This window comes from Cricetulus griseus, chromosome 2 (genome assembly GCF_003668045.3).
Source record: "Cricetulus griseus strain 17A/GY chromosome 2, alternate assembly CriGri-PICRH-1.0, whole genome shotgun sequence".
In the NCBI taxonomy this organism is placed as follows: domain Eukaryota; kingdom Metazoa; phylum Chordata; class Mammalia; order Rodentia; family Cricetidae; genus Cricetulus; species Cricetulus griseus.
Genome location: NC_048595.1, coordinates 336,349,811 through 336,374,850, shown reverse-complemented (window position 1 = coordinate 336,374,850; position 25,040 = coordinate 336,349,811). Strand labels below are relative to the sequence as shown.

General features: G+C 38.2%; 1 protein-coding gene across 1 annotated transcript in view; it reads right to left on the bottom strand.

Moving 5' to 3' along the window:
- Fgf10 (fibroblast growth factor 10) overlaps window positions 1-24,347 on the bottom strand; it is a 72,141-nt gene extending 47,794 nt beyond the window's left edge. Inside the window, exon 1 of the mRNA XM_027401416.2 lies at window positions 23,999-24,347. Within this exon, the coding sequence (XP_027257217.1) occupies window positions 23,999-24,347 (349 nt within the window). The remainder of the gene's footprint in view (window positions 1-23,998) is intronic.
- Between the last annotated feature and the right edge of the window lie 693 nt (window positions 24,348-25,040).

Sequence of the window (25,040 nt, the reverse complement as noted above, 5' to 3'; positions counted from 1 at the left end):
GATAAGTCATTTCCCTTTCTCCTTTAGGATTACATATATTACCATTTAATCTCTTGTAACTTCTTATCATTATGGTTTTTAAAGTCCTGGACTTTAGCTAAGCTAAGTTTATTATTTCAACTTTGCATTAATTCATTCCTATTTTGTGCAATTTTATTTTACACACCCTCTCTCTGATAGAAACCAATTAGAATAACGAGGGCAAAAGGTTACATATACATCTGGCCCCGGTATTTAACATCCTGGTTTATCTTTTATGCTTTGTGCAGAACAATGGTGAAAGGTGGACTGGGAGACCTCTCTATTCACTTTTGATGATATAAAAACATGAAACATTCCTTGTTTTCCCTTTTAACATATGTGTCGTCTGAAAGGACTCAGGCATAACAACATTAAGGAGATCACTGTGTCTTAATTCCATGTTTGTCAGAGCCAGGAAGGAGGAGGTAAAGAGAGAAGGCAATACTTGCACAGGCTGATGCTTTTTGAGGGGCTGGGCTGAACAGGCATGGCTTTCATTATATGTAAGTGAATTAGTCTGTTTCCTTTAAACAGGGAAGATTAACAAGCCACCAAGGGCCTGCTGTGGGATTCTGACACTTTTAGTGGCTTGTGACATATGATTTGTGAATATCAATTCTCCTTCAAAAGCAAAAGGCAAATCTATCATTAGCATGAAGTATGACAAAAGCTGATTTTGGATTTGGTTGAAGTTCATTAGAAAATCCATTTCCTAAAATAGGGGAATAAATCTCTCATTTGATCCAGGGTTCTGATAATTTTTCAATTATCCTTTAGATTTAGGAATAGCTATGCGTAGATTCGGGGACTAACCAAGAATAATATTTTTTTTTACAAAAGAATGGTTAGGGTATTGAACTAGAGAACTATAGGAGACTTAAATTAGAGGGAGACTATCAGCAAATACTAAAAGGATAGCATTTCTTCTAAATTTCTTTCTTTCTCTCTTCCTTCTTTCTTTTCTTTTCTTTTCTTTTCTTTCCTTTTCTTTTCTTTTCTTTCTTTTGTGACATTAGGTCACACTATGCAGCTCTGGCTGTTGTGCTGGAAGTCACTGTAGACCAGTCTGGCCTCAGACACACAGACATCTGTCTGCCTCTATCAAGTGCTAAGATTAAAAGTGTGTGTAACTATTCCTGGCCATAAAATTTTGCTTTTAAAGAATGTCTTCAGGTAGTCTGTCATCAAGTTAAACATTTTTTAAAATGAAAATAACAAAATAAATATTTCCCTCATATGTGATTAAGTAAAACAAACTTTGATATTAGAGGAATGACATAAAATTTCAAGGTGAAAGGACTGATATAGAAAAAAGAATTTATACTGTAAAACCATCTTTTAAAACACCACATTTTTTGGGGGAGGGGGTGGGGTTCGAGACAGGGCTTCTCTGTGGCTTTGGAGGCTGTCCTGGAACTAGCTCTTGGAGACCAGGCTGGTCTCGAACTCACAGAGATCCACCTGCCTTGCCTCCTGAGAGTGCTGGGATTAAAGGCATGGGCCACCACCATCCAGCTAAGAATACGAAGATTAAAAACATGAGCCAGATTTTTTTAGCTGCAGGTAAAAATATCTAGACATCAAGAAGAAATATTCTGGGGTCTCTATGTATGAAAAATTTAATCAAGAAAATTAAGTACAGTCTAAGTCCATTAGCTATAGTGTTTAATTTGTGAATGTACTATAGAACACTTGGTTGATGTGTGGATAAAGGGTTTAAAAATATACTAGTTGTATTTTATTTAAGATAGCATAGTGATTGAGTGCATAGGCACAAGAACCATAGTAAATGGGCCCAAATCCTAGGGCCTCTACTGATTAACTATAAACCTTCAGTGACATTAATCAGTGATCATGAATGTTCCCATCTGTAAAATGGGATTTCCTGATATCTACACCATTTATTCAAAAAAAAAAAAAAATGAAATGAGTGCAAATGTGAAATAAGTGGAATTAAGTATCAAATACCAATACCTATTATTACTATTTTATCCAAATCTATAAACAGCTAAAGGAATATTTAAAAAACTGGGAGATAGATATCAATACTCAAAATCCTTCAGCCAGTTTGCATCCATTCAGTGCTACGTAATAAAAATCATATACAAAAAATGTTCTCAAAACTGACCTTCTTGACAAATTGATACTACAATTATCCATGAAGATAAAACAAAAAGTTAAAATGAAACATGAAGAATCCATGTGTTGAAACCCCACATCTGACAGAGGACTGGTCTCCAAAACACACAAAGAACTCAAGAAGAAATTCTCCAAAACACCAAATAATCCAGTTGAAAAATGGGGTACTGAACTAAATAGACAATTCTCATTAGCGGGATCTAAAATGGCCAAAAGACACTTAAGTCAGTGTTCAGCATCCTTAGCCATCAGAGAAATGCAAATCAAAACACCTCTGAGATACCATCTCACTCCTGTCAGAATGGCTAAAATCAAAAACACCAATGACAGTTTATGCTGGAGAGGATGTGGAGAAAGGGGAACACTCCTCCACTGCTGGTGGGAGTGCCAACTTGTACAGCCACTGTGGAAATCAGTATGGCGACTCCTCAAGAAAATGGGAATGAGTCTACCACAAGATGCAGCAATTCCACTCCTAGGCATATACCCAAAAGAAGCACATTCACATAACAAGGACATCTGTTCAACCATGTTCATAGCATTATTTGTAATAGCCAGAAACTAGAAGCAGCCTAGATGCCCCTCAACCGAAGAATGGATAGAGAAAATGTGGTACATTTACACAATGGAGTACTACTCAGCAGAAAAAAAAAAAAAACAATGGAATCTTGAAATTTGCAGGAAAATGGATGGAACTTGAAAAAACCATTCTGATCGAGGTAACCCAATCACAAAAGACAAAAATGATATGCACTCACTCATATGTGGACCTGCTTTATGATACATAGTAGTGACCATGCTTTATCAGAGCTGTTTTTAATGATGTTGCTCAGAATGGTTTCCTTCCAGATGATGATTGAGAAGCTAATTTAAAAAAAAAAAAAATGGTGCCAGGTACCACAAGAGTAACAGAACTGTGCTGTTTTCTGGGATTTTGTTTTTTACTTTTTTTTTTTTAAATGGAGTGTGCTGGATGTCTCTACAATTTTGTTCAAATGACTGCAGAACCTGGAAAAGCTGTTGCTGCTATTGATGCATAACATACTGCTATTATTGATCTTTTTATATAAATATATATATATATATATATATATATATATATATATATATATATATATAATTTGAATTTTTGGAAACTTTAGCTGTGCTGTCAACTTTGGAAAAAAAGTATCCCAGTTTACCGTGTTGAGTTGGCATAGTACAGAAATTAACAGCCATATTGGTCTAGAAATATTGAACTTAATTTTTTTCCATTTGTACAGGGGTAACACACTGCATTAAATATGTAAGGTCTTATCTACGTGGGTTTGATTACAAAAACTAATAAAGTATTGTCTAAATAAAAAAAAAGAATCCATGTATTGATTAAAACTGAAGTAGGGATTGGAGCTTACATAGTGCTCCATGACAGCCTTAGGGAAGTCACAATTGTCTGTCCAATCTAAGTGAACACAGGTATATTACTGAGTTCTTCATTTGTTTTGACTAAAAAATAAGAATTTAGTAATTTATTCCAAATTTTCTATTTATCTCTTATTCCACTTCAATAAAAAGTCAATTTTTCTCAGCACTCGGGGCTGGGGTTGGGGGAGTGGGGTAGAGGAAGGCAGATCTCTGTTGGTTTGAGGTCAGTCTGGTCTACAGAGGGGGTTCTAGGACAGGCAGAGATACACAGTGAAGCCCTGTCTCAAAAATATTTATTTATTATCATTTATTATTATTACTGTGTGTATGCAAGTGTGTAAACGATGGGAGGGACACATGTGCCACAGAACATGTATGTAGATCAAAGGACAACATCGTGGAGTTGATAATGTTAGTATTCAGGCATCTGTATTGGCCTGCCCTTGGGGTTCTGACAGGATACGCCCTCAGCTGCAGCCACTAAAAGCACCACCTGTGCACATTCACTACGTTCCCTTTTAAAAGGGCCCTGCCCACCTTCCATCTTTACCTCTTTCTCTGATTCTCTGCCTGTCTCTCCTACTCTCTCCTTTCTGTTTTGCTGCTTCTGTCCCCAGAATCCTGTCTCCCCTCTTTCCTCCCCCCTTTCCTGTTCACTTTCCCAATAAAAACCCTCCTCCCAAGCTCTGTCACATGGTGCATTTCTCTCATGTGCTACTTTTAAAAACCACAACAGGTACTCTTCTGCTTTTACTCAATACACCATCTTACTGGCTGCCACTTTTAAGATTTAACTTAATTATATTTATTATTATCACACATGCCTGTGTGAGTGTGTGTATATACCTGTGGAGATCGGAAATCAGAAGACATCTTTCAGAGGTGGATTTTCTCTTTTAGACCAAGAATCCCAGGGCTTAAGTGCCAACAGCTTTTATATGTTGAGCCAACTCTTCAAGGCAAACATCACTGTTACTGTCGTTCAACTGGTAGAATGCTTGTCTAACATACATGAAGCTCTGGGTTTGATCCCTAACACTATATATATTCAGCTTGGTAATATATGCCTGTAATCCCAGAGCTACTGGCCAAATGTCTTGTAAGACAACACAGCAAGTTATTAAAAAAAAAAAAAAAAATGAATCCCCCATGCATTCTGTGGGAATTGTGAAAAACCCAACCCTTCTTTAGGCTTGTGAGACTAATGAATTATGGTCAATGTCAGTAGCTATATAGCTCAGCTGAATAAATTCTAATTATCCTTATTAAATTACTTTACAGCCTATAGACAGAGAAAAATGTTTGTAAATACATAAAGGAAAATAAAGAGAGGCATCTGAGGGATGTTGCCTATTGTTAATTCCCTATTAACATTCTTGAATTCATATTCTTTGTGACTTTGCCAAAGTTATTCCCATGAGGAATACAGGGTTTTATTTAGTCTTGTATGAGGTCGACTTTGTCATTATAAAGAAATGTCATATATATTAGAAGTGAAGCTATCATTAGTATACTCATGAAACACCCCAGATGGACAGATGAACAGAGTAACTATTTTTTAACCACAGTGCCAATTCTATTTATTTGAGGAAGAAGTTGTATACAGGAAGTTAACTTAAATTCTTACAGTGAGAAGAAAGAATTTCTCACAGCACAGAGACGTTCTCCAAACAGTCTATAAGGCCAAGAAATGACTAAGGTTAAAAGATACCACACAGAGAAACCACAGCTTCTCCCTGGTACTTCTCCTTAAATACTTATAGCTTGTACTTGATTGTACTTCAATCTCAAATGGTCACTTGGAGAGCTAAGGTGCTGGAAGAAGTTTCAGGATCACAGAGGCACATGCACAGAAATTCCTGTGGCTTCAAAGTCAAAGTAGGGAAAAACCCCAAACCTCTAAAGTCTGTTTACATAGTATCATCTGGTGCAGCATCTCCAGTTCTCGATCATAAATATCCGTGGCAGAGTGCACTGACATGGCAAGGATATGGACAGTTCGACAAGAGGAAGATCACATTTTCTTCTCCTTCCTCCCAGGTCTAGCACACACACACACTCAGACTAGAGCGAACTAAAAACGAACCTAATCTCAGCTCTATCAGAAAACCTCCTTCAGTAAGCTAGGAGCAGTGGAACGCAAGCATCTGTTTTAACTTACGTTAAGAATTACTTCCCTTTATAGAACATACTGGCACTTGCTCTCTGTCTCCAGAATATACGTAAAAATGGAAAGTGAGCCAACATGGGAAGTGTGCATGAAGATTTTTCTGCCATTTTTTCGAGTTATTCTAAACTCAAAACAACTTAGCCACACTCCTGGTGTTACCTTTCTTGAAGGTTGGCCATAAAGCAATCAAGTGACCTGTTTATCACAGATCAGATTACTGTGTGTGAATCTATTTTTGTCCTCCACCCCACCCATAATTTATCTTGGGATTAAGATTCATAATTTGCATTTGAATACTCACACTAACTCATCCTGGTCATGTGATCTACTCTATAAACATAAGTTTGAGAAATGCCAATTAGTAACCATTATTATTGTGACATAGTTCCAACCTGGCTTCCTTCTCCTGCTTTAACGCTCTTTTGTTAAATGCTAATCAGAAGGAATCTTATCTTTTTAAGAGTGATGAGTAAGGACTAGATCTAAATGAGAATACCCAACGGATTCTAGTAGCCATTTTACTGCTGAGAAAATTTAGAAAATGTCCTAGAGATTTGAACTACCTCATGCTGTATGCCTGGTTTTAGAGCATAAACCTGAAATGATATGTTAAAAGTAGTTCCGGGTTGCAGCCGGGTGTTGCTGGCGCATGCCTTTAATCCCAGCACTCGGGAGGCAGAGGCAGGCGGATCTCTGTGAGTTCGAGGCCAGCCTGGTCTCCAGAGCGAGTGCGAGGATAGGCTCCAAAGCTACATAGAGAAACCCTGTCTTGAAAAACAAAACAAAACAAAAAAAGTAGTTCCGGGTTGCATCTCTTACCTAATTCTTTTGTACCACCATGCTATTTGTAATTGTAGTCACCCTTCCAAACTCTCTCTACCATTATCTCTTTTTTCAAATTCCTGTAGGAAACTCTACTTAATAAGGAGTGTTAAAAAGGCAAAGTAGGAGCTGTGGTAGTAATCAGCCTCAGCTTGGTGGAAGCCCTGTTGTCTTAAGGCTCGTTAACAAAATGATTGTCTTCTACTGTAATGAGAGAAAACAATTCTTTCAAGTAATATGAACATATCTGATAAGTTTCAGAAGAACTCTAGTATTGTGAGAGCATCTTGGGATGGGGCAGGGTTGAATGTTGTCCATCACTTGAGTTTTATGCATTTTGACATAATGAGGAGAGATGATATACTTTAAAAAAAAGAACAAATGGATAGTTCAACTTTTGATATTGAGGACATTCTTCAAAAAGTACACCTTACTGGCATTTTTAATGCATTAATTTCCTACTTTAAGACATTTTTCTTTATTTTATGTGAATAAGTTTTTTGCCTGCCTGTATGTCTGTGTACCATGTGTATACCTGGTACACAGGAGGCCATAAGACTGGAACCGATGTTATAGATGGTTATATGCCACCATGTGAGTGCTGAGAATTGAACCCAGCTCATTTAGTAGAGAAACAAAGGGTTCTTTTTTTTTTTTTTTGGATTTTGGAGACAGGGTTTCTCTGTGGCTTTGGAGGCTGTCCTGGAACTTGCTCTTATAGATCAGGCTGGTCTTGAACTCTCAAAGATCCACCTGCCTCTGCCTCCCGAGTGCTGGGATTAAAGGCGTGCGCCACCACCGCCCGGCTAACAAAGGGTTCTTAATCACTAAGCCATTTTCTCTAGTTCTTAATCACTAGCCCCAGTTACCTGCTTTTATAATTTGGTCTTCTACCTCCTGTTGTGGAATAATATTTTTGTACACTGTGAAGATTTTTTATTTGGATTGTTTTAATAAAAAGCTGAACTGCCAATAGCTGGGCAAGATTTTCAGGGCAGAGAGGACTCTGGGAAGAAGAAGGGCAGAGACACAGAGAGTTACCAACCAATCATGTAGGAAGCAGGAAAACAGCAAAGGCAGTACAGAATAAAGGTAATAAAGCCACAAGACAGAAAGAAAATTAATAGAAACAGGCTAATTTAAGTTATAAGAGATAGCTAAAAACAAGCCTAAGCTTTTACAATTAATAAGAAGCATGCATGTGGTTATTTGGGAGCTGGGAGGCTGGCAGGTGGGACATAATGCTCTGTCCACATCCTCCAGTTACAAAGGGGACTTTTTCAATAGAAAAGGCTTCCATGGAGTTAGCAAGGATCTCAAGAGAAATGATCTTGGAACCATTCAAGGGAAACCCTTCAACCCAGCCAACCTGAGTTTACATTGCTGCAAAAACAGACCACCTGGGTAGTCAAATTCTTCATTGAACAAGCAAAAGCTTTTTAAAATTGTAGTAACATAAAGGCCACAAGAGCATAAAAGACAAACACGAAAACAGTATTTTAAACAATGTCTTAAAAACATGTCATCGTTTAAACTTATGCATTTATATGTAGGCATATCTGAGGTACCATTCTGAGCCCTGTGCTTTGCTAGGCATTTTTACATGTATTATTCCATGGAATCTTTGCAGCAGGGCTGAGGAAGCAGAAACATCCAGGCATCCACTCATCCAGTTAAGAAGTAGATGAACAATTGTAACATACAGGTATTTGACTCCAGCCTTAGTGCTATCTACCATAAGATACAGCTTTGTTTGTTTGTTTGTTTGTTCTTAATTTGGTCCTTATAAAGGCTGCCATAGTTGACTGTAACAAATTGCCATACATTCAGTAGCTTAAAACAGCGATTTGTTATCTCACACTTGTGGGGACTGTATATACAGTATCAGAGTATCAAGTTCCCTGGGCTGAAAAAAAGGTGTTGGCAGGCTACACTCTTGCTCCAAGCCTTCCAGAGGAGGTTCTATTCAATGTCTCTTGCAGCTTCTGGATCCACAATTATTTTTCCCTCCTGGCCCCTCTGCTGTATTATTTAAAGCCAACAATGTACAATCTTCAACTCCCTGCACTCTTGCCTTGCATGTATATGGCTAATCTCCTTCAGCTTTCTCTTTTTGTCGTTTTTCATTTAAAAAATAATTTTCATTTTACATACCAACCCCAGTTCTCCCTTCCTTCCCCTTCTCCCACACTCCACCTCCCTCCTTCCCACCCGATCCACTCCTCATAGGGGGTAAGGCCTGCCTTGGGGAGTCAACTAAGTTTAGTATACCAAGTTGAGGCAGGACCAAGTCCCTGCCTCCTGTATCAAGGTTGAGCAAGGTATCCCACTACAGGGAATGGGCTCCAAAAAGCCAGTTCATGCCCCTGGGATAAGTTCTGGTGCCACGGTCAGCCCTGCCCCCCAACAGATCAGGCCACATAACTGTCACCCACATTCAGAGGTCCTAGTTCAATCCCATGTAGGTTTCCCAGCTGTCAGCCCATAGACCATGAGCTCCCACTAGCTAGGGTCAACTTTCTCTGTGGTTTTCCCCATCATGCTCTTGACCCGCCTTGTTCATATGATCCCTCCTCCCTAGTTAAACTGCACTCCAGGAGCTCAGCCCCAGAGCTCGACTGTGGGTCACTGCTTCTGCTTCCATCAGAAATTCTCAGGAATTCACAAGGATGACCCCAGCTAAGTCTCCTAGCAATAGTGGAGAGGGTGTCTGAACAGGCCTTATCATTTAATCAGATTAGTGACTCACCTTTCTCTCTTATTTCTAGTGCCACTTGGGGTCTATCTGGATAATCTTAATAATATCATCTTAATATTTTTCATCATGTCAGCAAAACTTTACCATATAAGGTAACATTCACACCTACCAGAGACTACAACCTCTTATCTGGGTGCCCATCATCTAACCTGTCAAAGACCCTGCTCCCATCCAAAATGTGCATGCATTCCATGTGCATGAGATAATAACCCCTCAATGTCCCTTGTGAGTTTCCATCAATTATACAATTATAGCATAATGTCTTCAAGTGCTAGTTGGTTCAAATACCTCCAACTTCATGCTTTAAGTATCATGATCCACCCCACAACAAAATTATTCTCTACCAATGTTTCTATAAAACCAAAATATAAGTAATTCTTTCTCAAATGCATTGCTAAAAGGGACATGAAACAGCAGCTATAGACAGTACAATTCCCTAAAGAGGACAATGTAGTGAGGAAAGGGGTTCTTCATAGTCCCAAGCAATTTCAGATCCAGCAGAGCAATTTATTTATTTATTTAAGTTTGGAAGCATTCTCTTTGGATTTTGGTCCGGCTTTTGGTCCCACAGTTGGAGGATTTTTGCCTGTGTACTCAAAGAGTTGAGTTCGTACACAAGACTCTGTTATTACAGTGACCTTTCCTTTTGTTTTTAAGATAGCATGTGAAAAAAGTTTTATTCAATTTATTCCCCTTCTGGTCCTTAGAATCTGTGGGGCACTTGACAATCTTGCTTCATCTTGCCTATTTTTCTTCCATCTTAATCCAAAGTGACAGTTTCTGGAGATTTAACATTCTCAAAACCATTGTGGGCCTTTCACATGCTTCGTGGGGAACCCTCATCAACATAACTTGGTCAATCTCATTGCTATCCCTAACGACTATTGAAATGGCACACATGTCACCTCTAAGAATACCTGAAAGTTGTTCAGCAGCTCCTTGGGCCTGTTCTTTCTAAAAGTGAGTCTCCTAGTTTAAAATATTTTACAAGCCATCAAATGCTTTCTCTACTTAGAAAGTCTCTCTTCACTTTATCCCCTTTATCAAGTGGAATTTACCATAGCAACAAGAAAGCAGGCTGTCCTTCAACATTGACCTTGCGGAAGTTCCTAGATAATCAAGTTTACCACTTACAAATTGAGCCTTACTCAACAATCACCTGTCCTCCAGTTTCCAATAACACACCCCTCATTGTTTCTTCCCGGCTTTCACCAGAAGCACCAGTAACTCCTATTCTCACCAACAATGAGAGTTAAGGGATGGGTATTCCTAGGTGACTTAGTCTTTACTGTGTCCTTGTCTTCCACATTCCAACCTGAATGTCTTTAAAGCCTGTGTTTCTGTCGATCATCTGTTTCAGAAAAATCTAGGTATTTTTAAATGCATGTCTGAAAATTCTTCCATTTTATGCCCAGTGTCCAATTTCAATGTCACCTTTACATTTCTAGTCATTTCTTGTAGCAGCTTTCTGATTTGCATGTCAAAAATCTACGGTTTCTGTAACAAAAGACTACAGAGATGGTTGTTTAAGTGTAAATGTATTAGTTCACCGACATGGGGAGCAGATGCCTGATATTAGTATGAGTTTCAGGGGATCTACAGCAAGGAGTCAATGGAATCAAGCTCTTTTGTGGTTTCTTGAAGGGAATCTGCTCCTCTCCTGGTCCAGCTACAGGATCCTCTGCACTTCCTCCTGATGACATTGGTGACACCACATAGGGTCCACATGGCTAAAACAGAGGTAATGGCCCATCTTTTGTAAAATTTCTACTGACTTTACAATATAAAGTTGCATCCATAGGACTTAAGGATTCGGACCTGATGTCTACACATGACTACAATTTCACATGCTCATCGACAGGTATGCTTCTGAAATCTGTTCCTTAATCCATGAGTGTACCAAACTAAAATAGTTTAATGATGATTTAAGTCAGTTCAATGACACTCATTTTATAGATAAGTCTCTGAGGTCAAGATAAAGTAAATGACCTGTGTAAGTTCTCACAGTAAATGTTTTGACACAATCAGGACTACATGTCACATCCCTTTACTCCTACTGTTTGCAGTACATTATTCTTTTCCTCCAAAGGAATTACTAAGATTTTCTCACTTCTTAATAGCCACCATATTATCCAAGAATAAAAATAAATAACTTGAAATCAGAAACAACGCTCATCAGCAATTGTTTTGTTTGTTTGTTTTTGTTTTTGTTTTTCGAGACAGGGTTTCTCTGTGTAGCTTTGGAGCTTATCCTGGCACTCACTCTGGAGACCAGGATGGCCTCGAACTCACAGAGATCCGCTGGCCTCTACCTCCTGAGTGCTGGGATTAAAGGCGTGAGTCACCAACACCCAGCCAGCAGCAAGAATTTTAAAGGGGAGTAAATTCATTATTAATATCCATAGAATGTAATCAAAAGCTCTTATAAAAGTGAGAAAATAGGAAGAATGATTAATTTCATACTAACACAATTTTAATTCAGAGGTTTGAATGAACTTAAGAATTTCAGAGTCAAAAATAACAATGATCCTTCTAATGTATTTTTCTATTTCTCAGAATTGGAAAATAAGAGCTGAATGGAAGTCTATGAGATTGTTCACATCAATCCCTTCTTTGCAAAGACCAAAGTCCAAAGAATATTCATCATGCTTACCATAACAAATGACCAACCCAGAAATGTCTCAATGCCTTGACCAAGGCTATAAAGTTGTAATGATTAATTTGCTTAATAACAAATGTGAAGAAAACTGATTATATATGCCAGGTACTGAATTAAGAACTTACATCAAGGGTCAGTGAGACATAGTTGTGCACCACAACAGCTTTCTCAGTCAGCATGAAACTACATGTGAGCAGTGAACAATCAGATGTAAAATTGTATTATAAACACAGGAATAGGTTGTTGTAGGCATTGGAGTGGTCAGAAAGACATCCTAGAGATGGCACCTGGTCTGAAATCGGGAAAGAAGGCGAACTGATAATGAGAGCAAGGGACATCCTTCCAGGGACATCTTATACCATTTTAAAGTGTGAGCATAGAGAGAGGGATCTTCAGGAACAAAAACAACCTGAGATGTCCGTAATGGGGGCATAGAAATATATAAGACTGGGGATGAATGGAGAGAAAAGTGTGACCATTTTACATGAAATGCTGAGCAAAGGACACTGGAAAGGAATCAAAATGTCTATTAGACAGATGGCTCTCATGCATGTGCACCTTCCATAGCCAAAAAACTGACAAAGATGGTGAGGGTTTTGTAATAAAATAATTTAAAATAGAATAAGGTACTGTTGATTAGTAGTTCAGAAGAAAAGGTAAATAATGGGACTTTTTCAGGAAAATGAATATCTTTCAGGTAGAGTACTCTACCCAGGACCAGGTGAAGTTTGATATTAACTCATGCTAGCTCACATATCTTCCAGCTGGACACAAGAATAGTACAGGATAATAAAGCCTATCTTATACTATTATTACGTAATTTTCTCATCCAAGAATAGTACAGGATAAGAAAGCCTATCTTATACTATTCTTGCTTTTTTGACGATCAGCTGAGGAAAACACTAAAATGTTTTGTCAACTATAAAATGAGGTTAGATAGTGTAACATCAATATTACACTTATTTTTAAAATCTTACCTAATCCAGGGATCTTCCTAGACAACGGATAATTAGTAAGAATACAAGTTAGTCATCTCCTCAAATATTGATGAAAGTTAACCACTCTGAGCTCTGTGTAGGGTCCTATATTTGCAGATGATATTTTCAGCCACCTGTGAAAATCTATGAACCCACCTTTGTATCAATAACGAGATAGATTTTTAGTAACGTATTTTGCATAGGTACAGAAATGAAGCCTTGGGTAGTAACTTGGCCAAGATCACACTGCCGTAAAATTTCAAGATTCAGATTGTTTACCCAAAAGTCTGACTCCACAGAGTCAGACAGGTTCATTGCTGGATGTCATTAAATATGATAACCCATCTCTCTGTTTGTTTAAAAATACTGAAGTGCTTCATTTGTAGGATAATGAGCTATAGCCTACTCTGTTTCTTTCTCTGATCACCTCTGTCAAATAAGTCTAAGACAATTTGGGAGAAGAACAAAGGCACAGCCTGGTAGTGTAGAGTGATATTCCAGGAGTTCTACTGTGGAATCTGCTCCTAAATATACAACCCCTTCCCCGTGTTCCACAAATTAAGAACTTTTCAGGTTGGCCTATTTTAAATTTTAAGCTAACAACCACCTGACATATCAAGATCTGCTTCTTGTCTCCAGTTTTTTTTTAATTGAATTTTTTTCTTTTTAAATCTAGCTAGAAGTTTAACTATATTTTCATTGTGCCAATAATAATCCTATGTAAAGGGTTTTTTCAAATTTTTCTTAGCTTTCTGTGTTTTTCTTACTTTATGAAGTAAATGAGGGGGCTGGAGAGATGGCTTAGAGATTAACAGCACTTGTTGATCTTGCAGAGAACCTGGGTTCAGTTCCTAGCACCCACATGGTGGCTCACCATAACTCTAGCTCCAAGAAGTCCAACACCATCTTCTGATTTCTTTAGGCACCAGGTATGCACATAATGCACATACATACATGAAGCAAGACACCCATATACATCAAATAAACCTAAAATTAACTGGGAAGGAGGTTAAAAACGAAGATCGTCAGTAAACCAAAACCACATTCAGGTGATATTTTGACAGAAAAAAATGGAGACCCTAAAATGTAGGGATATTTCACACTGGCTTTTTATGTGTCAGCAAGTTCTGATGATTTCTATGCCAACTAGCCTGTTCACCATTCCACTTTGTTGCTATGCAGCTTCCTGAATGCCTTACTTTTTGGTTGTGAGTGTACATGCTCCAGTGTCATCTTTTAGGGGATTCTATTCTTTTCTGTTCTTCTGTCATGTCCTGCTAGAGTCCCTTCTTCTTACTGTGATCTGATATCCTCATTCTCTCTTTGAGCTGGTATTTGCTACCCTTGTAATTCTTCACTGCTTCTCAGCTCTGAGTACAATTTGTGTTCTGTCTTTCAATTCCCTGTAATGAGCTCTTGTCTCCAGAATGAAAACTTGTAATGGAGGAGCCCAAAAGGTTGAAGTCAAGGCATAACAAATGAAAGCACAATATCTGTGATAATCCTATACAAAACCAAATCACAATGACATAGACTATGGTTTAAAATATACAATTTCAGAAGAAATTGTCTCTTTTTCCTTCCTGCCTTTCATCTGATTTCTTCATTGCTCCATGCTACTTCTTTTGTGCCAGTGGCTTTTCTGCTATAGCTTGAGTCCTTGAAGACATCTATTATCGTCTTCATCATTCCTAGTTCTCCCCCTAAGCCATCATTTTATGTTAAAATACCTGTTAACAGTCTCCTGAAAAGCCTCTGCTCTTTCCTCAAACTTAAAAACACTAGGAACATCACAAATCTAATCAAATTTCAGGAAATTCCTTTGGTGCCTCAAATCATCTTTCTTTAATGTTAGTGTGGCTAATTTCCATTTTAACAAATAATAATTAGTTGTCTTCCTTGAAAAAGATGGAAGTACCATATTCATATAAAAAAAAAAAAACTTTGTTAGCCGGGCGTTGGTGACGCACGCCTTTAATCCCAGCACTAGGGAGGCAGAAGCAGGTGGATCTCTGTGAATTCTAGACCACCCTGGTCTACAAGAGCTAGTTCCAGGACAGCCTCCAAAGCCACAGAGAAACCCTGTCTCGAAAAACCAAAACCAACCAACCAAACAAACAAACAAAAAAACTCTGTCTGCTTGATGAAGACTTAATATATACCACTTAATATTAAGCTGTGTCTACATATCAACTCCCATTTCTGTGACCTTTGGTCAAGGCCAGCCTCATTGTACCTTCTCCTAGCTTCCTGAACCTCCATTACCCCTACCTTTCCAGGTCCTTCCCTAGACAAGAGGATTGGAAGAGTTTCTGTGTTTTTTGTTCAGGTACCTGCTTGTCTCTCTTAGCTCTACTCTAGCATTCTCAGTGTCTTGATATAGTTGTCTGTTTGACACTGTCATTACAGTGTTAGCCCCATGAGAGCAGAAATATTTCTCAAACATGGAATATTTTCAGTACTTGACAAAATTATCTGACACAAAATAATTAGTTTATATTTCTATTGAGTTAAATGATGGGATTTTTCTATTTTCTTCTTCATAAGGTTGGAAAAAAAGAAATTAATATCCTTATTTTACTGATGATACCTTGCACAAAGCTACACACTCTTGTCTTACAACTTGCCCCCAAACCTGTGATTTCTAAGTCGACTTTCACTCTATACTCATATTTAATTACTTTGAATCAAAGGCCATGCTTTTTACATTCCATCATTAAGGCATAGTTTCTTTAGCAAGACTTGGGTCTAAGCTTTCTTTCTGCTGATACACAAGACTATTGATGACCTCTGCAGGATTCCTCTTAGGTCACAGGTTCTCATTTCAGTTCATTTAACATCCAGTTGAATGCTGGGAGTTGGGTTATATTTTCTTGTCAGGTCAGCCCTTTTGCAGGTCAGTGCTACTCATTTGTCTGAACTCTATCTGGGAGTTAAAACTCTTGGCTTCATCACTCAGTAAAACCTCCTACTCCCTTCTTAATGCTGTGGGTCCTCTTGTTCATTTTTTCCATCTCCTAGAATTTTCACTATATATTTTACACTGGCTTTCTGGCTGGTTGGATGTGTGCTTTATAAATATAAAGCTCTCCTGTATTTTTGTTTGTCAAGCCTTTATATTGTAATCTGATCATCATCTTCATCACTCCCTCCATATCTTTGCAATCATATCCTTCTAGAGACACAGTCAAAAAATGTCTAAGATTTATTGCTTAAATCTAATAAGCAATAAAAGACTCATTGCTTTTGCATCAAAAAAGAAAACCCAAAAGAAATCTAATAAGCATTGTTACTAACATTGTTACAAAATATCTTCCTTTAAATATGTCATGTGTTACCACATTTGCCAAATTATAAATTATTAACTGTTCCTTTAATTCTGGTATGTTGGTAGCTTCAAATTTGGAAACATTTGAACAAAGAAGCTCAACATTCAGTTATTATTACAGTAACAGATAAATTTAATGCAAATGAATAGCCAGATTCTGTTTATAAAGCAAATAACTCTAATTCCGCAGGGTGTCACCAAAGGTGCTTTCTTGGAAGAATATGAATAGAGTTACATATTGCTGGAGATTCTATTGTCTGTGTCTCAAATATTGCTAATAGAGATCTACATGCCCGTATTTGGTTAAGCAGAAGTACAAGTGTGTGTGTGTGTGTGTGTGTGTGTGTGTGTGTGTGTGTGTGTGTATGTGTGTGTATTCCCCTTCCCGATAACCAGAATTAACAAAGGCATGGATTTTTTTTTAAAGTCATATACATTTACCAAAGCTATATAAAGGAGTATGATAATATTTGTGACATTCTGAAAGTTGGGATTATCAAGTAGTTTGAGGGGAAAAAAAGCCATTTATTGTTAAATTATCTTTGCTTTCTCTTATACAAAATTGGGAGAAGAAATGAAGACAGGAAAAGTGTCAAAGTACCTAGGGAATGGTACTTAGAAGAATCATAAAAAGAAAACTACAGAAATGGGTGCGGGTACAGAGTTTAAGCTGGAAATCAAATAGAGAATGATGCCTTTCTAGGGCTTTGCCCTTTTCAGTATAGGCAGAGCTTAAAAAGCTGGCCTGGAGGCTGTGATACAGGGTTAGCTGGTGATTTGATAGAATGAGGCTCCTGGTGGAGTGTGTCCATTTTAAACTGATGAAGTTCTTGTGCGGTCAATATAAACTATCTAACATTCCAAACTATCTGTTTGTGCTTTTGGCCCTGCATACAACCTGGGGTGCTAAGTATTTATTTGGCTTCAAAGACATGAAGTAGGTTTAAACACCAGGAAAAAAAAATAACTTAAAAACAAGCAAACAAAAATGGAAGAGAAAATAACGGGGCAGGCGATAGACCAACTAGTGTTCATGGTGTTTCTAAAATAGAGTTGTCATGGGTCACCTCAAAACAGAACTTCTAGAAGGTAATTGAGCCATGAGTTTAGTTTCAATACTACAAATGGCAAGTCATTCCCAACACCAGAGTGAGACCGTAAGAAATATTATGAAAACAACAATTACACTTATCAAGACAATGAACATTTTAAAAGGAACCTGAAAGAGAGCAATAATTTATCTGAGGTATAATACAACTTTAAAAACAAGTCCTTTATGTTTTAGTTAACCTAAACTGCAGAATTAGGTTATAGTTTTGGTGGAATTATTAGGTTTGCCTAGTTAATTTAATGATTTAAAGTTTAGGGTACGTCAACTTAATGAAGACATTCCCTTCTATTAGGCTTAGTCAGGTAATATATTAACATATTCATCACAGCATTCATTGCAGGAAGCATGCCAAACATCTGAAAGTTCCTCATTATTGGTAATACACATCCTGACAGGTTAGGTATAGGTAAAGGTAGACAGATTTAGGCAGAAGAATTATTAGGTGAACTATAAAATGAGGTAATGCTGTACTGCCAGCGCTGTGAATCTATCAAATGGTAATTGGATGCACGTGTTAGCAGCAGTAAAAAGTCACTGTCCAGTTATCCACCTTACATGGGAATCTACTCTGAGTGTCTTCTTTGATTTATTGTTCCAATTAGAACACAATGTTCAAAGAAAGAACACCAGTGGCCTGATTTAAAGGCAAGGAGCCTTGACAGCCATTATTTTGTGGGTGACCTGGTAGGTATTGTGAATGCTTCCATTAATAAAAAAAAATCTGTTAAAATTAAGGTCTCACTTAAAAATAATCCTATTCAATATCAAGATTTTGTATTCATCAATTCAGTATCAGATAGATCATAGGATTCAGCTGTATTTCCTTCTTCTAACTTGGAAGGACCATCTTTATATAATTCTTTCTTGTACCCACTGACTGTTACAGGTAAAAGTAACGTTGGGAGAAAATGTTCAGATATTAGAAAGTCAACATCTTAAATCTGAAAAAAAAAAAAAAAACAAGTCTAAAAAATTGTTAAGTGGTAAATATAAAAGATCTTAAGCAATCCTGATATACCTTGTAAGGTTAAGATACATTTGCATAAAGAACTTGAGACAAAATGAAGGGTGTTACTGTTAGAAAACTGTATGAATATTGCATGAACAGGGATCTATATTCCATCTTACTGTAAAACTGCAAGACGGTTTTAACTTCTTCAAGGGAAATGCTAATATTTTACTTACTTATATTAAGCAAACATCAACTATTAATGTTGACAAATGTTGGAACAGTCATAGTAAAGCTGTCATCTGTGCAACTATTCATTGCAAAGTTCAGAGAATTAATGTTAAAATAGATTAAAATCACCTTGAGTATGCATGTATTCTCTTCCTTTGAAAGGATAATAAATATAATTTGCACTCTAAATTTGATAAGCCTATGGACATTAAAACTTGGAAAAGATGTAGAAAGATATCCATAGGCAGATCATAATTGTGAGAAATGTTAGTTCCATTCTAAGTGAGTTGTCAACCCTTTTCCCAGCATTTTGGTTTGTGGGAAGGTAGACATTTGGATAATAAATGGGGTTTGCCTCTGAACATTAAAGTAATTGTATAGGAATTTAGAGTATCTACTCATGTTCATGCAAGCTATTTAATTTCTAAGGAAACACACTCAAATAAGAGTTTATGTTATAAGCTGTTAGTGGCAATGTACAAGAAAATGTGCAATGAACTTTGGTTTAATATGACCCTTCTTTTTCAAAAATTATATGTTTAAACATAATTTTGGAATCACATGCTTTTAAAGAATGGACTGTACCTTCAGGTACCAGGTTACTGACATTCCCAAGACCTAGAGTTTGGTGCCTGAATTCTCCCTCTCCAATACCAGCATTCCAGCCAATTGGTTTTTTGGGTTCTTCTAGTAGGTGGTTATAAATCAGGTTTATGAAGAGGAAACTCTCAAATTGTGCATTTTAATGGATTTATGATAAAGCCATCAAAGTGGAGGGGCCACATGGTACAGATGCAGTAAAGGTAATAGGACAGTGTCATGTAAACATTAAATACAGTGCCTTCCATCTTCATAAATCCTCATGGCTGATGATTAAATGCTTCTGGTTATAAATTTTGCAAGCAAATTCTAGAAAGAATCACAATTGTAAATAAGACACCAGTGGAAGCCATAAATTGCCCATAGGAGTCCCACCACATTCCAGAAAACTTTTGAGTATTTAATATGAGACAATACTGTAGTTCTTTCCTCAACAACTTTTAAAAATTTCCTTCAATAATAAACTGATTCCTGATTAAATTCCTGATTAAAAATAATAATGCAAGCTCTTAGTGCTAAGTCTAGCATTACAATCTATTATTTTTATGTAGCAAAATATCTCTTTGATTTACCCATTCATTTTACAGCATTTCTGTCTCTGGCTTTAGGTCTCTATAATGTCACTTTTTGTAGAGTCATGTGTTAGAAGTTCCTGCAACAGCCTAAGCTCCCACAGGTATTTACAATCAAATTATTTTATTGCACATGGGAACAATTAAGCATTTGGCCCTCAGCTGTAAACAATTACTATATACAATGACATTCATGGATTTTCTTAAATAGCCATGTATTCCTAATGACCCCTGTTCACATAAGTGAGATTGATGCATGTGTACTTTGTGTGTGTCCACAGCAGAATATCGAGAGGCCTGACCTGGATGATACACTGACATTGTCTGGTACCATGTGGCCACCTGCACTTATCATCTCTGACATTTTATTTTTTTCCCACGGTCATTTTACTTCTCATCCAATTAAGACTGAAACCTATTAGTGTTCACAGCAAAAGGCAACACAAGTTTTAAGAGATTCATTTTTAGGAGGTTGGGAGTGGCTTGCTTTAATTCTAATAAACTGTTATTCATGTTCAGATTAGCAGAGAGCTATAACCTACAAGGAGAGATAGCCAGATAGAGTTAGATTTGCAATATCCTTTTGTCACTTTCCAGTTGAGTGATTGGAAACTTTACTTCCTCCAACCTTTATTTTCATACTTTAAAATGTATATAGTTTTATCAAAGCCATGTGGCTATTATGAGTACTAAGTGGGATACATATTTAAAAAGAGGGATTGTGTTACATATTCCTTGCCTCTCATATGCTTTTCTCAGAAAGGCCCATAAGCTCTGGGAGCCTGTATTGGGAACATCTATTTAGTTGTCTGTAGTTCTGGGATACATTTTCCTTTTGCTAGATTCTTCTGTTCTTCAAGTGACAACCATGGGAGAAGCTCACAGCTGTTTTACTCATGTCTAGAAATAAGTCAAGCAGTCCCATTTGCAAGGGGACCTAACAGCTGTATCCAGCCTTTCTAGGAGGTCAGAACCAAAGCTGAGTGGTAATGTTTCAAGGGCAAAGCTCTAGATGTAAGGCATGATAAAACAAAACCTAATGAGCCTGCACATATCTAGTGACAGATATACCATAGCTAGTCTCAATTATTCAAGCTTCCTTAGTCTTCTAGCAGGAGAAACATAATTCACTACTACTATCTTTATTCTACTCCCATATAATAGCAAAGAGCAAAGAAACACACACTCATCCCACCCCATCCCACCCCATCCCACCCCACCACTCTTCTAAAGAAAAAGGCTTGAGTAATCACTTAAGTTGAGAAGAGTTTCTTTAACACATGTGGAACTTTCAGATGTATTCAAAACAAGGTGTTAGCTTTGGAAGATGAAGTTAAAAAAAATCATTTTTGCAATACTTATGAGTGAGCTCCTTTCTTTTCTTTTGTTAGCATTTTGTGGCAATGAGCCAGTGAAACAGCTGTTTAATTACCCAAGGCATAACCCCTTAGGTAAGCTGTGATGGTATTCTAGCAACATTAATACCAGGGTCAAAGGTAACAAAGAAAATTAATCTTCTAATAAGCAAAACTCAACAGAACATCTTTGTGTATTGGGACTAATTAATATCTTGTTTAGGAAAATGGTCCCAAAATGGGGCTTTTGGACAAGGAACTGACACTCTTTAGAGGTTAGATATCCTAATATTTAGCCAGCTACTATTTGGTGTGCTGGCTGGCTGGCTACCCTTTGGGTGTGGCAAATGTTTCTTATGTGCAATTATGCAACATTTAAAGAATATATAAATGATACTATGTATTTCAGGTCAATCAGTCCAACTGGGAATGTTAGCTGCATTCTAAGTACTGTGCTCCATGTGAAATTAAGGACCTTTTAAACTGTACTTTTCACTTGCTATGTTTTGATACACACGTTCTTGGAAAGCTTAAATTAGTTATGGTTTGACAATATGTAGCAATATAACCACCCTCCTTCACTTTTAAACCATTAATTAAGACAGTCTTCTTATATATTTAGCCTTTAATTTCAAAAGAGACTATTAGTAATTACCATATTTAATCCCACAAAAGAGATAATGTCTATTTTTTTAATGTTAGAATGGAAATTTGCTGTACTTGTTTATGCAATAAAAGTTGCATAATTTTCTCATTTGGGATAGTTCATATTGTAAAAATAAAACTCAATGTGTTCCCTGGGAGTCATTTTACTAAGTAGTTCATGGAACAGGAATCATTATTTTACAAAATAGTCATAAACTAAGATATCTACAGGTTGATCATTATACCACATTTAAAAAAACACAACAGTAACAGCAAGATTGAGTTATTATCAAAACATTAAAAAGAGGAAAGTAAGCTCAAGGTTAAAACTCAGACATTTGATTCAATCTCTTCATGTTTTCCATATGAACTAAAGAAAACCAGCCTAAGAGAAAACACTGTAGCCCAGTATGGAGGCAGGTTCTTCCTTTAACTGGGCAACACTGCTGGAGTTTCTTTTAAAAGTAGGCAAAAAATATTAAATTAGGATCTGCAAACCATAAAAGCTACCTATAGTACAGTATGTATAGGGCTCAAGTGGCAGGAGACTTTCAAAAGATATTACCATTAAAGATACTATTTCAGCTACTTTCTAAGCATCAGAATGAATATATTTGCATATGTAATAAAGTATTTAGTATTTCCAATACTTAACCTAGCATAGATTACTTCAAATGCTTCTGCAAATGTTTTGCTTATAAACATATCGCTAATTTTAATGAGCAACTAGGTTGAAAGCAACTGAAGATGGATAAAGTTAATGTTGGATTGTTTGTGAGTCCCCCAAGAAGAAAACTAAATCTTAATTTATGTAATCTTTATTGAAAAATGAAATGCTAAATTCTGGTCAGTTGTCATTTTCATCAGTACCTGATATACTCTGAGTTAAAAAAAAAAATCTAAAATGAGGGACTCATATATTTCAGCTTGTTGGCCAGTATATGCTTGGAAATCCCAAACAACTAACACAAAAACGTTACCCTTCAAAGGTGACTTGGAATTTACCAAAGAGATAAAGCCAAGTGGTCATTAAAGATGTTTAAATGTCATTGTCTACTGTCTTCAGTGTGCCATTACATAGCGTTGGGAATCCCTTTAAATAACAATCAATGGAGGATGAATAAGTCTCAGCACTTGAAAGTAATCAGGAAGGGAAGCCAATAGAATAATCTGGCTTGCCTGGGTTGGTTCAAGACAAGAGGTGGTATCCACCCCTTCCCTCCACACCCTCCCCCTTATTCAGCACTCCCCCACCCCCCTGCACACACAAGACAGAATGATGGAAAGAAAGACCAGTGAAAAAGGAAAAGGGAAAGAAAGAGCTCCAAGGATCCCCTGCAGAAATGTGTGCTGGGAGACAAACCTCGCCCTATGGGATACAGTCTTGGAAACAGACTTAGGCTTTTACTTTGAAAATAAAAGAATGACAATGAAATTTGTGTGAGGTCTGTGTGAATCCAGTCCCAGATGTTTACAATGCTGTAGTACTATGCCTCTGCAATATGAGAGGTTTCAGAAGAAACAGTACAACAAGACACCACAAAGCAGCGCATATGCTATTGACAATGCAGACATGAGCATCATGTTACCAAGAGAGAAGGCAGGCAAGAGACAAACAGCGGTGGTGCTGCCCGAAAAGCTAACTTCATGGACTGCAATCACTCAAACCAAAACGAGGAAAAACTAGGGGGAAAAAACCTCTTTTGGCTTCTATCTAGAAGTGGTGGGACAAAAGATGGGGGCCAGGAGACAGTGGAAGTGAGTCTTCTTCCTTAAATGTCCTATAAAGCCCCTGTAATTGACAGTGGGTAATTATTTTCAGCTTTAGGAGCTTGTCCCAAAACTCTTAAGATTGCCAGCAAAAGGAAACAAAATGTGTTTACTTGAGCCATTTCCAGAAGGGAGGGAAAGGAGACCTTTGGATGAGATGGGGGGGAAGGTATTGGAGACGGAATGGGGCATCTCCTACCAGCAACAACTCCAGGGCACCCGGAGTGGTCCTGTGAGTGACAAACTAGAGATGGAGAATAGGGTGGCAAGGGATGTGGAAGAGGCTTCTATGGTGGAGGGAACCCTGCGGCACAATGTATACTCGGGAGGGGGCTGATTTAGTGTGAAAGTATTCCACTTCATCATTTTACAGGGGTTGGGGACATAAATATTTAGCTGGCCACATCTGGAACAGATTCTGCCCCCCCTCCCCGCGTGGGGTGGGGGTGGATAATTGGAAAGAGAGGAGCACGCATTTGTTACTTACTGTACGGACAGTTCTCCTTCTTGGTACCGCTGACCTTTCCATTCTTCTCAATCTTGAGAAAGTACTTGGTGAAGGAGAATAGCTTTCTCCAGCGGACATCTCCTTGGAGGTGATTGTAGCTCCGCACATGCCTCCCTGCACTGGAAGGAGAGGACAAGGAGGAGGACGAGGAGGAGGAGGAAGAGGAGGAGGAAGAGGAGTTGGTGGCCTCCGGTGACACCATGTCCTGACCAGGAGCTTGGCAGGTGACAGGGACGGAAGACACCAAGAAGAGCAACAAGAAGCAGCAACAGCAGCTCGGCAGGTGGGGAAAGGCTGAGGCACAATGTGTCAGTATCCATTTCCACATTGTACTGAAACTCTCGGCACTGGAAATTGTCTCATCAGAAGGAACATACTGGAAGGGTAAGACCTGGTGCGAGGCAAAGAGACAGCTGGAGGTGGTGGCTACTGGTTAGCTCCCTCCGGATACGGATCTGGCCAGAAGCGAATACACCAACATCCATAACTCCTCGGAAGGGCCGGCTGCCTGTCCTCGCTCCGTTCTCAGATCCGCTGCCTGTGGCTCTCCAGTCTCTGGTTAACAGTGGACGTGGGTGGCCGCAGCAGTAGGAACTGGTGGTGTCGGTCACCAGCGCTCCGCTCCCCCCACCCCGGGGGTTACTTTGTTCTCTTCTTCACTCCTTTCTTCACCATGTTAGATGCAAAAGAGGTCTGAAAAACAGATGACAGCACGGTGAACAAAACCCAAAGTGGGTGGGGTGGGGGTGCAGGAAGACATCTGCGCCCCTCTGCGGTTGGCACCTTCTGGTCCTTCTCTGCAGAGTTCCAGCCTGCTGGCCACTTAAAAAGTGTGTCTCTTTGGAGTTGTCAGAACCGGAGGCAGCTGCCCAGGCACTGTTGTTTTCTTCTTCTTCCTTTCTCTTTTTGGTGGTGCCTGTTGATGTGAAGTCTCCCGAAAGCCACTTCTTGTTTGGGGGGCGGCTGGCGGCTGGTGTTTTGTTTGGCTCTACCCTCCACCTCCAAGTCCCTTAGAAAGCCG